The sequence below is a fragment of the Periophthalmus magnuspinnatus genome, chromosome 14, assembly GCF_009829125.3.
Source record: "Periophthalmus magnuspinnatus isolate fPerMag1 chromosome 14, fPerMag1.2.pri, whole genome shotgun sequence".
NCBI lineage: Eukaryota > Metazoa > Chordata > Actinopteri > Gobiiformes > Gobiidae > Periophthalmus > Periophthalmus magnuspinnatus.
In genome coordinates this window covers 684,588-701,674 of record NC_047139.1, presented here as the reverse complement: position 1 = coordinate 701,674, position 17,087 = coordinate 684,588, and the positions used below count along the sequence as shown (strand labels likewise).

The 17,087-nt window shown below is 42.3% G+C and overlaps 1 protein-coding gene across 1 annotated transcript; it reads right to left on the bottom strand.

Annotated features, from left to right (window-relative positions):
* Window positions 1–405: 405 nt before the first annotated feature.
* vdac1 (voltage-dependent anion channel 1) lies at window positions 406–13,770 on the bottom strand. Its single transcript, XM_033978246.2, has 9 exons — window positions 13,662–13,770; window positions 8,557–8,626; window positions 7,140–7,189; window positions 6,667–6,819; window positions 6,336–6,388; window positions 5,148–5,375; window positions 3,564–3,714; window positions 3,247–3,304; window positions 406–1,919 (listed from the first exon to the last, which is right to left on the bottom strand). Exons 2-9 carry the CDS (start codon window positions 8,621–8,623, stop codon window positions 1,828–1,830), a joined length of 852 nt encoding a protein of 283 aa, XP_033834137.1. The 5' UTR covers window positions 8,624–8,626; window positions 13,662–13,770; the 3' UTR covers window positions 406–1,827.
* Between the last annotated feature and the right edge of the window lie 3,317 nt (window positions 13,771–17,087).

Below are 17,087 nucleotides of genomic sequence, written 5' to 3'. Positions count from 1 at the left end.
ACAAGTTTCTCCGAGTCTCCCCTCTCTATGCTCTCTGTGCTAAGCCCCTCCCCCTTCAGAGCACCATCACAACACAATCAGCTGCATCGCACTAATGAAACTACTGCACATCACACCAGGTTTGTGAAGTCGTAGTGTACAGTTTTGAGTCATGTTTTTGTATATTTATGGAGCGTTGTCGTGTAGGAGCACGGGTGATGTAGGCTTGTGGGCGGAGCCTCGTACCGGCTCGTACTGCTAACTGTAAGGAGGGTTCAAATGGGACCTGGGAGAGATCTCTGGATTACTCAAAGATGCATAGATGACATCGGAAACCTCTGCAGACGTGTTTTTGATGAGAAAACAGTAAAAAAAAAAACTCAAAAAAGTCTCTATTTGCAGACAAACGGAACAAAGACTCTCGAGCTGGTTCAAGATGTTTTTTTTTTATTATTTAGGGAATGACAACAGTGTCAAATATAAGTGTTTTTTCCATTGACCTGTGGAAGACCGCCATTCTAGGTCCACTCAACCCTTAACTCCACCGGTGAACGAGCGCTCGTCTTTGTGACAGAGTGTAAGACTTTACACGTGAAAGAAACTACTCAAGAAAATATGTTCATTTGCCTATTTTCAACAAAACATCGACAGAAGCACACGAGACAAAGACACATTAAATACATCTGGAAACAGGAAACTACGGCCAACCGCAGACACGCGCACGGCTCTCGTCGACCCCGGAGTGCATGAACCGCCCTGTAACAGCATCAAAACATCGAATCTGAAACCCACGCGTTTCAATATAATCACCACTCGTCCTTCAGTTGCATCAGAATGAAATGAGTTTAAACGCACGGAGTTTGAATGTAACATAGTGTTCCAAAGTTTTATAGTTTTCACACTTTCCCAATCAGTCGTCCACTCAAATCTGTAACTGGACAAAACGTCGTTGGAGTGAAGACGTTTGGCTTCTTCAGTTCTGGTCAGATTACAGCTGGACACTGCCTTAAATCTGTCTGAAACCAGGAGCTAACTACACTGAAGCTACAGCGGTGTTAGCTTCAGCGTCGCTAGCTCCTCCAAACGTCTTCACTCCTACAACTTTTTGTCCCGTTGACGGATTTGAATTTGTCTTGTACTATTCTCCCCACTCGTTTTGTTCTGAAATGGTCCCGTCGCGATAATTACGACAAATATCACTCAATATATATCTCAATATATACACTTTTCTTTGCCCTAGTGGAGACTTTTGGAACTGCAGTTATAATAATAATTTCTCGGGAAAATCCAGCTTTTGTCTTTTTGTGTCAGCGGCGTAACTTCTAGGGATGCACTGATGAGATACTGGCGCCGACTCTGAACATTTTGGTGAATCAAATATCTGTTTCCAAGCTAACGGTTCAGCTAATATACCATTTTGGTCCATAAACTGGAATAATAAGACGATTTACTGGCCCAAAACATCTCGTAATATTGTTAAACTTGTATTTTTACGAAGCTGTTCTGTCACAAAACACATCTGGATCATTTTTAGCTTATCATTTATTTCTGTTAAACACAAACGGCAAACGTTCAGTCTCTGCTTTAGTATCGAAGCAGAAAAAGCTGCATCTGTGCATCCCTAATATTTCCCTTACACTTCCGGCCGGGCTTATGAAATGGGCTAAAATGTTCCGTCTTAAATAAACCGCTCCTTCGTATAAGTGGTGCTTCGTAGTATACTGAGAAAGCACGTCTATGGGGCTCTGGGACTGGCTGGTGAGGGCTAGCGCTAATCTGAGTTTGGGGAGGGGGGACGTTTTCGGGGGTTTTTTTGGTGGGAATGAGTGCGTTAAGTGCGGTCCCTGTTCACGCCTGAAACTCCAGCCCCAGCCCGAGCTTGTGGCCGCCGGCGTTGATGTTCTTTCCATCCAGCAGAGCGGAGAGGGTCAGTTTAATGCCTGAAAAACACAACGGACGCACCGGGTTAAACCTGGAGAAACGCTACTTCAGTGATGTCTTAAAACCTGTGACGTGTAACTTTTCTGCTCATCCCCGTGGAGATACCTTTTAACTCGACTGGTCTTGTATGTATCGTGTATCTTGTATTTACTCCATTACAGGTGAAGTTTAATGCCATACTGTGGAAGATTTCAGTAAAGCAATAACACTTCCACAGAGACAAACAGATGAAGAAACATTCATTCACCAGAAAAGTTGCATAGTGTGTCTTTAACATGATTCAGTGTCTGTTTAATGAGGCTCGATGCTTAAAAACAGACACTTTACTCGTCTGCGCCTCCTAGTGGTCAGACTTGGACCTGCTCTGAGTGAGTGACCGGTTGGACTGCTTCACTTAAACACATTTAAGATCATTATATTTAAGATTCAGCTAAAAAACATAATTATTTTCCCAGTTTGGCCATTTTACAGGTTTAAACTTTTACTTTCTGGTTGTAAATCATGACGTCACACTGGGGAATTCAATAACTGTTACCGAGCAACCAAAACTACAGCCAAAACTACTATAATGTCAGATTTTTATTTATTTTTTTCTGTATTATTATTTATTGTTTGCATTACTATTTATTATTTGTAATATTATTTTTATTTATTTTTTTATTTTTTTTAGACATCATGTTTAAAGTGTCAGAAAAATCAGTTTCTTGTGTAAATTGGTTAAACTTCTCCCAGTGTGACATCACGCAAACTGCCTCCTACACCCTCGTTTCCTCCGTGGTTTCCTTTCCTTGTCTCCTAACTCCATCTAAAAACAAACTGCACTAGAACTTAAATGGGAAAAAATGTAGAACACGCAAACTCCACGCAAACTCCACGCAAACTCCACGCAAACTCCACGCAAACTCCACGCAAACTCCACGCAAACTCCACGCAAACTCCACGCAAACTCCACGCAAACTCCACGCAAACTCCACGCAAACTCCACGCAAACTCCACGCAAACTCCACGCAAACTCCACGCAAACTCCACGCAAACTCCACGCAAACTCCACGCAAACTCCACGCAAACTCCACGCAAACTCCACGCAAACTCCACGCAAACTCCACGCAAACTCCACGCAAACTCCACGCAAACTCCACGCAAACTCCACGCAAACTCCACGCAAACTCCACGCAAACTCCACAGCACTGCCCAAGACTCAAACCCAGGAGCTTTCTGTCTTCTGTGTGTGAGTGTGTGTGTGGGTGTGTGTGTGTGGGTGTGTGGGGGTGTGTTTGTGTGTAGGGGTGTGTGTGCAAGTGTGTGTGCAGGTTTAAATAAACTCACCAGGTTTGAGAGTCTGAGTGTAGCCGAGGCCGACCAGACTGGAGTTATTCACCTTGGCCTGAAAAGACAGATGTGCAGGTGTTATATTATATTTTAGTTTTATTTTAAATGAGCCGTGTTGTTTTTGTGTGAATATAAAACAAAGTACTGTCCATTTAATGTGGAAAATCACATCCTATCCTCTAAAGAGTGTTTTTATTTACATCGTGGAATCGGAATCAGTATCAAATCTGTTCGACGGTGTTCCCATTACATAAATTCCCATCGTTCCGACACTAGTCTATCCCGGTCGTCATGTTTTCCGGTTTGTGACTCACGGAGAACGAGGCTTCTTGGTCGATCTGGTATTTGGCTGCGATCCCAAACCGAGTGTTGCTGTTCCCGGCGGTCCAGGCCAAGTTCACGGCCGTCTCCAGTTTGTCGTTCACCTTCTGATAAATGGACCCACCGAACTCTGTGCCGTCATTTCTGTAACGCACAAGACAAACGGTCGTCAGAGTCGAGGACGAGCCCCGAGGACGAGCCCCGAGGACGAGCCCCGAGGACGAGCCCGAGGACGAGCCCGAGGACGAGCCCGAGGACGAGCCCGAGCCCCGAGGACGAGCCCCGAGGACGAGCCCGAGGACGAGCCCCGAGGACGAGCCCCGAGGACGAGCCCCGAGGACGAGCCCCGAGGACGAGCCCCGAGGACGAGCCCCGAGGACGAGCCCCGAGGACGAGCCCCGAGGACGAGCCCGAGGACGAGCCCCGAGGACGAGCCCCGAGGACGAGCCCCGAGGACGAGCCCCGAGGACGAGCCGGAGGACGAGCCGGAGGACGAGCCGGAGGACGAGCCCGAGGATGAGCCCGAGGACGAGCCCCGAGGACGAGCCCCGAGGACGAGCCCGAGGACGAGCCCGAGGACGAGCATCAGGCCCAGGTCCAATCACAAACTTCACAGCTGTTTATGGATTTGATTTTGTTTGTTATTCATCAAACAAGACAAATATCGTACCTAACCCCTGCACCCTAACCCCTGCACCCTAACCCCTGCACCCTAACCCCTGCACCCTAACCCCTGCACCCTAACCCCTGCACTTTAACCCCTGCACTTTAACCCCTGCACTTTAACCCCTGCACTTTAACCCCTGCACTTTAACCCCTGCACTTTAACCCCTGCACTTTAACCCCTACCCCTAACTCTGACCCTACACCTTTCCCAGAGTGTGCTTTTCCCCCTGCACATCAGAGCTGCTCCTCTCGAGTCTTTAAACCTGATTTAATCTGTGCATCTGTGTATTTATCTAAAGTATTTATCTAAAGTATTTATCTAAAGTGTTTATCTAAAGTGTTTATCTAAAGTATTTATCTAAAGTGTTTATCTAAAGTGTTTATCTAAAGTATTTATCTAAAGTGTTTATCTAAAGTATTTATCTAAAGTATTTATCTAAAGTATTTATCTAAAGTGTTTATCTAAAGTATTTATCTAAAGTATTTATCTAAAGTGTTTATCTAAAGTATTTATCTAAAGTGTTTATCTAAAGTATTTATCTAAAGTATTTATCTAAAGTATTTATCTAAAGTATTTATCTAAAGTGTTTATCTAAAGTATTTATCTAAAGTGTTTATCTAAAGTATTTATCTAAAGTATTTATCTAAAGTATTTATCTAAAGTATTTATCTAAAGTGTTTATCTAAAGTATTTATCTAAAGTGTTTATCTAAAGTATTTATCTAAAGTATTTATCTAAAGTATTTATCTAAAGTATTTATCTAAAGTATTTATCTAAAGTGTTTATCTAAAGTATTTATCTAAAGTGTTTATCTAAAGTATTTATCTAAAGTATTTATCTAAATCTTCTGTTGTTTTTTTCCGTGTCTACTGCTGCACAAACGGCCCAAACCCGAGCGTTTGACCCTTACACGTTGGTGTGCAGCTGAAACTCGTCCGTCTTGTAGCCCACGGCGAAGTTGCTCTGGGTGACTCTGTTGCGCCCGGCCTCAAACGTGGTCTGGTACCCGGCGAGCCAGCCCTCGTACCCGACCACCGCCGCCCCGTGCACCGCCGTGCCGTTGATGTCGTAGTTGACGTCACAGCCCACGTTTATGTGCTCGCACTTATAGGCCGTCTTCAGTTTACCGCCTTTCTTCCTGTTTGGACACAAAGAGGGTCAAAGGTGAAAGTATCGACAATGGGACGGGCACATGTGGAGTGTGAGCCGATACCGATATTTAGGTTTAAAAATCCAGAGCGAGGCACAACTTTATCTGAAATGATTGTGAAATGTATTTATCTGAGAAATAAATGAACAAGGGACATATTTGTGTGATGTAGAGTCATTTTTCAGTCTTTTATTTCCATTTTGACTCTTGTTCTTAAAAAGCAGAGACTCTGGGGCAGCGCCAACGATATCAGTATCAAATATTGGTGTTTATTTGATACCTTGATATCTTTTTACACTTTTACTCTGGAGTAATGTTTTTATTGAAGTAACAGTACTCTCTCTGTCTCTCTGTCTCTCTCCTCTCATTTCCTCTCTCCTTTCCTGTCTTCTTTTCCTATCTCCTCCCTTCTCTCTCCTCTCCATTCCTCTCTCTCTTTATCCTCCTTTTCTCTGTTCTTGTGCTGTTGTTCTTCTTTGTGAGTCTAAAGTGTCTGGAGTTTTATGTAACAAAGTGAAATGATCTCATCTCATTTCAGTTTTATCTGATTCAGTTTTGTCTCATTTTTTTTGTGTCATTTGTTTCTTTCTTTCACGTCTTGTCACATTCACAAATTATAAAGTTACTGTCACTTGAGTACTACTTTCCCAAATACTTTTTACTCTTGAGTGATTTCTTGGAGCACTACTCTGTACTTGTACTCGAGTATTATTCTGAAGTAAAGTTACTCTTCTTGGTGGAGTAAAGAGGTGATTCTCAAACTGTGCACATGTTTTTATTTGTTGGTACAAACAGATCAGGCCTGGGGGTTTGTTGCATTTGGCGACACCTGGTGGTCGAAGTGTAGAGTGCAGTTCCACAGCTGTACTTGTTTGTTGTGTTGTGTTGTGCGTTTGTTTATCACACAAAAGGACAAAGATGAGACATTTATCTTTAACGAGGACTCACCCAGTGTTTGGTGAGAAAGAAGAATCGAACGTCAACTTCAGGCCTTTGAGCAGCTGTGGAAAAAAGAAACGACGTGAGGTGAACAGAAAAGTGACGTAATGTGTTTTAAGTCTGAGCAGAGTTTGTCAAATACACAAAGAAATAAAAGTACAAAAGGTACAAAGTCTAAAGGTCAGTGATCAGACTCAGGCTCCACTAAATCAGTCAAATGGGTTTGGGTTTTTAATGCAGAGGTCCAGATGATGTCCTGGTCTGGTCCTGGTCCAGTCCTGGTCCTGGTCCGGTCCTGGTCCAGTCCCGGTACAGTCCTGGTCTAGTCCATGCTGATGACCTCGTCTTCGATGGTGATCTCCGTCCCCAGCGTGTTGTCCGTGTTCCACTTCTCTGTGATGGTCAGTCCGTGCTCTGTCCACTTGTACTTCGTCTCCAGGGACCCGTTCACTTTACTGGTCTCGGTGTTGGCCGACCCGGTGCTCGTGAACTCCTGCACAACAACACGGGTCACAAAATCAGATTATGATCAGACAATGACCAAAATCAGATTATGATCAGACAATGACCAAAATCAGATTATGATCAGATAATGATCAAAATCAGATTATGATCAGATAATGATCAAAATCAGATTATGATCAGACAATGACCAAAATCAGATTATGATCAGACAATGACCAAAATCAGATTATGATCAGATAATGATCAAAATCAGATTATGATCAGATAATGATCAAAATCAGATTGGGGGGGGGACTCGACAGGTGAGGGCGACAGGTGAGCGTGGGGCTCATTTCGACGCAGACTCACCAAACCATTCTCTGACTTTGTTTTCAAGTCCAGTTTAATGAGACCGAAACCTGCGGAGACAAAACATTTAGGATCAGGTTAATCTCATATTATTCATGAGGGGGGTTAAGTGTCTGGCCCAAGGACACAACAGCAGCATTCATCTGTGGCTCAGTATAATATATATGTATAAATATATATACTTATATATAAACTTGTGGAATCACCGTTTTCATTCACACGTCTCAAAAATGACAAAAATACCAAACTACATAATCCTAATGTCCAGAAGAAACAAATCTGAACTGACAAACAAAAAACACAACTTCTCAGACAGTTGTTCTTTAGGCTTTCTGAAAAAAAAAAATGTATATGAAAACTTTTAAAGCTCAGGGTTGATGAGCGTCGTGGAAACTAATGACCACAAGACCTGAGCTTTTATTTAAAATGTGTTTCTGAAACGTTATAAAGAGCTGAGTTATTTAAACTTTTCACAGAATCTCGTGACTTAAATGTGTTTTTAGTCTAAAACAAAAGGATTATGGATAGAAGTTAGCACGTAGCCGGTTAGCACGTAGCCGGTTAGCACGTAGCCGGTTAGCACGTAGCCGGTTAGCACGTAGCCGGTTAGCACGTAGCCGGTTAGCACGTAGCCGGTTAGCCTCTTTGATCTCTTAATATTTAAATTTTTGTAAAAGTCTATGGGAAAAATACATGGAAAGTTTCATTCCGGAACCTGGGCCGGCGGTCAGTGTCGGCGGTCTCCATGGGGTCACAGCTGTACGTACTGTCCACTATTGATAGGGTTTGGTTTCCTGTTTATAGGCGCCATTTTGAGGACTTTTTTTCTTCATTTATACCAAAATGACTAAACTGTCAAATCCTATGTGTATCAACAAAGTGTGGGCGTGTCACAGTGGGCGTGTCGCAGTGGGCGTGTCACAGGGGGCGTGTCGCGGGGGCGTGTCGCGGGGGCGTGTCGCGGGGGCGTGTCACAGGGGGCGTGTCACAGGGGGCGTGTCACAGGGGGCGTGTCGCGGGGGCGTGTCACAGGGGGCGTGTCGCGGGGGCGTGTCACAGGGGGCGTGTCACAGGGGGCGTGTCGCGGGGGCGTGTCACAGGGGGCGTGTCACAGGGGGCGTGTCACAGGGGGCGTGTCGCGGGGGCGTGTCACAGGGGGCGTGTCGCGGGGGCGTGTCACAGGGGGCGTGTCACAGTGGGTGTGTCACAAAATGGCATCTATAAAATGGTGGGTTAACATGAATCAGTCCAAATAAAACTTCAGAGGCTCAGTGAGAACAAACTAAAGTTTTTCTGGGGTGTTGTTGCTTTAGGGTCCGTGTTGTCGCAGTAGTTTCATTAAAAACTCATTTAAATGTGTCATCGTTGATATTTTATTGAATTAAAGCCGTTTCTCCTCCGTCCCGTCGACACTCACCGTAGCCCTTAGTGAACACGTCCCTGGCGGACTTCCCCAGGTCGATGTAGGTGGGAGGAACAGCCATTTTCTGTAACGAACATCAGAAAACAGGAGTTAAACACAAAACACTCAGAATATTAATGTTCAGATCTTGATTTACAGACACAATAGTGAAATAAAAACCCCAGGATCATGTAGAGGGTTAATACGAACATTTATAAATAAAAAAAATTAAATAAAAACAAAAAAAACTCAAAATAACAAAAAATAAATTAAATCAACATAACTTTAAAAAACAAAACAAAAGAAAAAACCCTCAAAATAAACAAAAATAAATAAATGAACTCAATATTACTAAAAAAAACAAAAAAACAAACAAACTCAAAATAACTAAAAAATAAGTAAATGACCTAAAAAAAAAAAAGAAAAGAAAATCCTCAAAATAACTTAATAAAATGAGATAAAACATGTCTGATTTGTCTGTTATTAATGTTCAGATCTTGATTTACAGACACAATAGTGAAATAAAAACCCCAGGATCATGTAGAGGGTTAATACGAACATTTAAGACCAGAATGAGTCTGAAGCAGCAGAGACAGAGAGAGGAGATGGTTTTTACATAGAAAATGAATTGGAGCCAGAGTCGATGGAGCAGGAAGTGCACCATGATCACTTCCTGTCTGGAGCGCGGCGGCAGCTAGCACGTTAACGATGTCCTTTTATATAAACAAAGCTCTGCGCTCATTTTATGACATTTGGTTTCCTCGTGTTTACATTTTGATTGGATAAAAACGTTGTGTGTCAGGGAGTTACATCGGGTAAAGTTCTGAAAAGCACGAAACGAAAATATTAAAGTAAATAAAACTTTATGAGGCCAAAGTGAGAAACTGAACCTCGTGGTATATACACATTTGGAATCACGTTATAATGTCGTCTCGATCTTATAAGTCCAACCTTTTATCTCGTTTTGTCTCGTGAAATCTGCAACATCTCCAAAGCTCAAAACGCTCTGTTCCACCTTGTGATGTCATCAAGTGGTAGTTTTCAAGTTAACAGCCACGTTTTACCTTTAGGTCAGCAGTAGATCGTCAAATCCGGGGCTTAAACGTTCAAAAATGATTCTAGTGAAGGTGTGTGGAGTTTAAAAACACTTCCTGTATCACCACACGATGACATCACGAGGTGGAACAGCACGTTTTCAGTTTGAGAGAAGAACTCAGCCTTAAATCTGCAGGTTTTCAGTGTTAAACGTGTGTGAATGAAACAAAAACAGGAGCCGTCTCGCCCTCGTCACTCATCCTGCGTCTTAATATTTTGCAATCTCGTCTTTTATAATCCCGGTGTTGACTTTCGGCGGCGGTTCTATTTGCGCTCGCTTACTCAACGCTCGGACGATAACGGAAGAATCGCTCTGTTCGATGGAAATTTCCCAACACCAGATTCTACAGAAGTAAAGAATCGTACGTCTTTAAAAACAAACTCCTTTCTCCAAACCACAGTGAGTCACACGGGTCGAAACACAGAACACAGGGACGACGCCTTTCCACAGAAACACAAAACTGTAGAACGGAGACCAAAAAAACATCTGAAACTACATTTATGAGGAACAAACTCCATCCCACGATAATAAAACACTCTTTACACAATATAGAGGACTAAAAACACTCTTTACACAATATAGAGGACTAAAAACACTCTTTACACAATATAGAGGACTAAAAACACTCTTTACACAATATAGAGGACTAAAAACACTCTTTACACAATATAGAGGACTAAAAACACTCTTTACACAATATAGAGGACTAAAAACACTCTTTACACAATATAGAGGACTAAAAACACTCTTTACACAATATAGAGGACTAAAAACACTCTTTACACAATATAGAGGACTAAAAACACTCTTTACACAATATAGAGGACTAAAAACACTCTTTACACAATATAGAGGACTAAAAACACTCTTTACACAATATAGAGGACTAAAAACACTCTTTACACAATATAGAGGACTAAAAACACTCTTTACACAATATAGAGGACTAAAAACACTCTTTACACAATATAGAGGACTAAAAACACTCTTTACACAATATAGAGGACTAAAAACACTCTTTACACAATATAGAGGACTAAAAACACTCTTTACACAATATAGAGGACTAAAAACACTCTTTACACAATATAGAGGACTAAAAACTTACCTTTTTACCTACAGACAAACACCGGCTATTTTATTGCTTTTACACTAATTGTCTTCTGTTTTTAACGTTAATTGTCTTCTGTTTTTAACGTTAATTGTCTTCTGTTTTTAAAGTCTTTTTCTTTGCCCTGTAGCACTTTGAGATTTGTTGTTCAAATGTAAAGTGCGTTATAAATAAAATGTATTATTATTATTATTATTATTATTGTTATTATTATTATTATTGTTATTATTATTATTATTGTTATTATTATTATTATTGTTATTATTATTATTATTGTTATTATTATTATTATATACTGTATTTAAATGGTACTTTGTGTTCTGTTCCCATGTGGTTTGGTATTTCTACATAAATGTTAATAAAGAAGCAGGTTCTTAAAGTAGGTTCTTCAATCTGTTCTGTTCAGATGTTTCTCATGTTTCAGTTGTTTCTTCTCGTTGAGCCTCTGAAGTTTTATTTGGTCTGATTCATGTTTGAGTTTAATCTTTAATCCAATATTTTCAAGACAACGTTTTGTCGATCGACTCCCGTTTAACCTCCACCTTCTCCAGTTTTATTTTCTTAATCGTTGATACTCGTAGATTCTGCAGCGTCGCGTCGTCATTTTGGTACAAATGATAAAAACGCTCTGCTCTAGTGTGATGTGCATCTGTCCACAGGGGGCGCCACAGCGACACGACTCTTTATTGTCACGACGTTTACTCCATTGGACACCGCAGTTTCCTTGTTTCTTTTCTGAAGTGTTTTTAGATGAATATTGTGATTTAAATGTGTAAATTATAACAGATGAGAACCATAGAGACACAAGCTCAATATATTGCCCATAGTTTTGTAGTTTTACAGTGTAGTTTGTTTTTTTATTATTATTTTTCAAATTAATTCCTTTATTCTGGTTTATTTATTTTAATATTACACTCCTTTTGTTTCTTTAAAGTGGCATTCATGCACCTGACACTGAACGCACAAACCTGACAGTGAAACAGCTCTGGATAAACCACACACACACACACACACACACACACACACAACCCACACACACACACAGACACCCCCACAGACCCCCCCCCCCCCCACACACACACACACCCCTACACACACACACACACCCCCACACACACCCCTACACACACACAGACACACCCACAGACACACCCCCCCCCCCACACACACACACACCCCTACACACACACACACACCCCCACACACACACACAGACACCCCCATAGACACACCCCCCCCCCACACACACACACACCCCTACACACACACACACACACACACACACACAACCCACACACACACACAGACACCCCCACAGACACACCCCCCCCACACACACACACACCCCTACACACACACACACACCCCCACACACACCCCTACACACACACAGACACAGACACACCCACAGACACACCCCCCCCCCCACACACACACACACCCCTACACACACACACACACACACCCACACCCCTACACACACACACACACACACACACACACACCCCTACACACACACACACACTCTGCCCCTGTGGCTGTTGACACTCTGATGTTCACACAGACATGTCACAGGACATTACAGGACACTCAACCTCCAGACAGGTCCAGAGCAGAGCAAGGACTAAAGAAGGACTAAAGCGGGACTAAACAGACTAAAGTGGGACTAAACAGACTAAAGCGGGACTAAAGCAGGACTAAAGTGGGACTAAACAGACTAAACCAGGATTAAACCGGGACTAAACAGACTAAACCAGGATTAAACCGGGACTAAAGCGGGACTAAACCAGGACTAAACCAGGACTAAACCAGGACTAAACCAGGACTAAACCAGGACTAAACCAGGACTAAACCAGGACTAAACAGACTAAACCAGGATTAAACCAGGACTAAACAGACTAAACTGGGACTAAAGCAGGACTAAACCGGGATCAGACTAGATCAAGAGCACAACAAGCGTAAACAGGGACTAAACCAGGATTAAACTGGGATTAAACTGGGACTAAACCGGGGCTAAACCGAGGCTAAATAGGGGCTAAATAGGGGCTAAACCGGGACTAAAACAAGTCTAAAAAACAAGACTAATACAGGTCATGACATGGCTTAACCTTCAGACACAGATCAAGAGCAGAACAGGAGTAAACAGGGACTAGAGAGGGACTAGAGCAGGACTACAGCAGGACTACAGCAGGACTACAGCAGGACTGAAACAGGACAACCCTAAACTAGATGATCAATTATCTCGATCAACAGACACTGTGCAACTTTCAGAACATAAAGATTATGCAGTTTGTTTTGTATTTTTACATAGCTGTTCGCTCTAAACCCAATGTCAAACCCTGATGTGTGACTTGTGTCTCATCAAGTGGAACTTTGTAAATAAATCCAAAAGTAGCAAATAAAACTCTTTAAACACGAACATATTTGACATAAGTGAGAGTCAACAAGAGGAAAGAACATCCAGAGCACGAGGGACAGAGGGCAGCATCTCTGTCCTCTTTAGCATTAGCCTTTAGCTTTAGCTTTAGCCTTTAGCTTTAGCCTCAAGTTTACCCAACACCAATCTGTTAGCATCTGTTAGCATTAGCAGCACAACTTAGTTTGACTGACAGCCGCACAAAAGGTCACTAAAACCAAGTAAACCCCGGAGCTGTTCTCACGATAAGCCTTTTGTAAGACGCTAGAGTGAAACTGTGTGACCAGAGCCCGAAACACGACCCGAAACACGACCCGAAACACGACCCGAAACGAGCCTCTGAAAAGCACCAGCACCAGCCCGGGCCCGGAGTCTCCTGCACCGGGGCAGAGGCGCACACTGACCCGGGACACACGCACACTGACCCGGGCAGGAGCAGAGCGTGAGGCCGCGGACAGAGCGGGCCTCAGCGGGGATGGACCGCGGGAGGGACGTACCTGCGGAGCCCGTGGTTTGAGAGCAGCGAGCGGAGACGCGGAGAGGAGGAGAAGAGGAGGCTGCAGCTGCTGTCACGGCACGACCGGAGAGAACGGAGCGTACGGCGTCACGTACGGCGTCCAGTGCAGGCACGCTGACGCAACGCACGTACGCCACAGCCAAAGATACAAAGCGTCAAAGATGCATCAACGCAGCCAAAGATACAAAGTGAGACAAGATGATGAAAGAGAAAGAGCAGCGTCGTTTTAACCCAGACGTAGGTTTATATCAGGATTTTTTTAAATAATAAAACTAATATCAGCCTACATAGATTTATCATTTCATTTTTTTCATTTTATTTTTTTTTGTTAATTATTTTTTATGAACATTTTATTTATTTATTTAACTAAATTAAAAAAAAAAGTTCATAAAAAATAATGAAGAAAGAAAATAAAATGAAAAAAATGAAATGATAAATCTATGTAGGCTGATAATAATAATAATAATAATAATAATAAGAAGAAGAAGAAGAAGAAGAAGATTAATATTAGCCTACATAGATTTATCCTTTTTTTTCATTTTTTTTTTTTGTTCATTATATTTTATGCGCATTTTTATTGCTTTATACCAAAAAATACAAAGAACAATAAATGCAGCATAGTAATTGAGATGAATCATATCAAATGTAAGATACAAACAACAATCAGCACTGACTGGCAGATTACATCACTACATGTTTAATTTTCAGACAGTTCAGAGCATTTTCCCATTTTTTGAAGAGCCTGGATTTACCACTGACACAATATCTCAAACGCTCTAAAGTCGCTGTCTCAGATATTAAATTCTTCTTATTTTGTTTTAATGTGTTGTTACTCTGGGAAACAGAATGTATTCAGAGTTGGGAGCAGGAGTGAAATGCAGGGCTTTTTTAAAAACAACCAGCATTTTTCAGCTGGAAGTGTCCACATTTGTAACAAAACTCGTAAAATATTTAAATACAACACTAAACAGAGAATCCACAAACATGTGCTCTAGGTGTATTAAAGCTCCATTGTACACTGAGGCGTATTAAAGCTCCAGCGTTTTGGTACAAAAACTGGGGAAAAGGGCATTTATTTAATCTTAGGTGTTTTTTAAGCTCTAAAACTCCGTGAACAACATGCACATTTGCTTTGACGGGGCTTATCTCTCCACAGACCTGACTTGTAACTTTTCTGATAAAGGTTTTAGCACCTGATTGTCTCCATGGAGACGCTCGTTGCCTTTAACATTCCAAGAAACGGCATAAAACGGATCTATCTCCATGGAGAATGTTCCATCGATTGGTTTTATCCTTCACATAAATCTGCAGAGCCGCTCTCTCTGCCTTAAAGATACACTGTGAAACTTTTCTGTTGGAGGGCACTATCTCCATGGAGACGTTATCTGCGATGTTCCACAGTATGGCATTAAACATACAGCATTCATTTAATCACGGTTGTTTTCATAAATTCTCACTGGTCACACCTGCTCATTTCCAGTGTGCACCATGGAACATTTATGGTTGAAGATTATCTCCATGGCGACATAACGGCTTTGGAATGTTCCACAACAGTATTCAACTGTCTCATCTCCATGGAGACCAGCAGGTGGTGCTACCAGGCCAATTTACAGGTCAGATCTGTGGCAACTTCTCTCATAATAACACGTTTATTTATTTATTCATTTGTTTTATTTATTTATTATTTTTATTTATTATTTTTATTTATTTCTGTATTATTTATTCATTTGTTTTATTTATTTATTTATTCATTTCTATTTTTATCAATAAAATCCCTGCTGAAAACATCCAAGATAGATCTGTTTAATGCCATACTGTGGAACATTCCAAACAAAGCAGTAAAAGTCCTTCAGCGTTGAGATGAATATTATATTTGCTTTAGTTCTTGTTGTTCGTGCAGACGTGAGGCTCAAATCTGCACATTGTGGTGACGGTGGGAACCCGCCCAGTGAAAGTGTGAGCTGCAGAGGAGCCGCTGCAGAGGAGCCGCTGCAGAGGAGCCGCTGCAGAGGAGCCGCTGCAGAGGAGCCGCTGCAGAGGAGCCGCTGCAGAGGAGCCGCTGCAGAGGAGCCGCTGCAGAGGAGCCGCTGTCTGTGTTATCTTGTTTTTTTCTGCTGTTTTGTTCATTCGTGCAGTTTCGTGGAATCTGCCTCGTGTGGTGCAGAAACTAGAGCCAAACCCCAGAGTTTCCTGTTCTCCTGACACACCTGTGCACACGAGCGTTTAGCACCGTCTGTGAGGCACGAGGAGAATCTGAACATTTTATATCACTGAGACTGAGGCAGGGCGAGTTCTGTTCTGACATAAAACATTTGCTCATTTTGACTTCAGTTTTACTTTATTTATATTTTCAGATCATTGCTGTAAAGCCCAAAATCACAACAGTATTTCCTCTCAGTGCTTCTTCCGTGTTTTTGGGGTAAGAAACTGTATCTTCAGATCGCTCCAGGCTCAGCACTGACCTTTGAACTGAGGAGGTCAGAGTTCACCATAACTTACCTAAACGTCACGTATAATCAACAGATTTTTAAGATTTTTAAATCTACATAAATCTAAGGGAGAGTTCTGCTGTTTTTAGACACGGCCTGTGGGCCTCTGATGTGGGCCTCAGGGGCGCCCTGGTGCCCGTGGGCCTCGTGTTGGTGTCTCCTCCTGTACAGTGTCCTCATGTTTGTCTCGGCAGAAGCAGCAGATTTTTTTCCTGAGAGTTGAATGAAAATCATCACTGGATAAAGAGAGATTAAGCTCTTGTAACGTCCTCATTTGGTCGTCCCGTCCTCTCGTCCTGTCCTCTCGGTCCTGTCCTCTCGTCCCGTCCTCTCGTCCCGTCCTCTCGTCCCGTCCTCTCGTCCCGTCCTCTCGTCCCATCAGAGCCTTGTATCACATCAGACTCAGTGCGTGTCATTCTCCCTCTGTCCACAGGGTGTCGCTGTGGACAGTGGACACAGTGAAGGAGCCAGAGTCTCAGTCAGAACATTCAGTTTATACTTTTGGAGATAAATCCGTGTTTTAAATCACTCGCTGTGTCTTCGTCTCATTTAAAGGTTTGGAAATATTTTGAACACGAAAGAAGAAGATTAAACTCTCCTGATTTTAAAAACCTAAAACACAGAAAGATTTCATTTTAAAGAGTTTGCAGAGCCCAAAGTTCCTCCTCACTGAGCTCATGCAGCAGAACATCCTCATGACTCTCCAGGATGAGTTTAAAAGAGCTTTAACTCTCACAGATGGGACAAAGACACAGAGACTTTAAAATGAGACGTGTAAAAGACGATAAACACACGACGTCTTTAATGAGACGTTTATGTCACATCAGATTCTGTCATTAATGTTAAATATATAAATAATACTTTATATTTGACCCAGAGACAGAACGGGCGTCTGTTATGTCAGAATCAGAGACGCA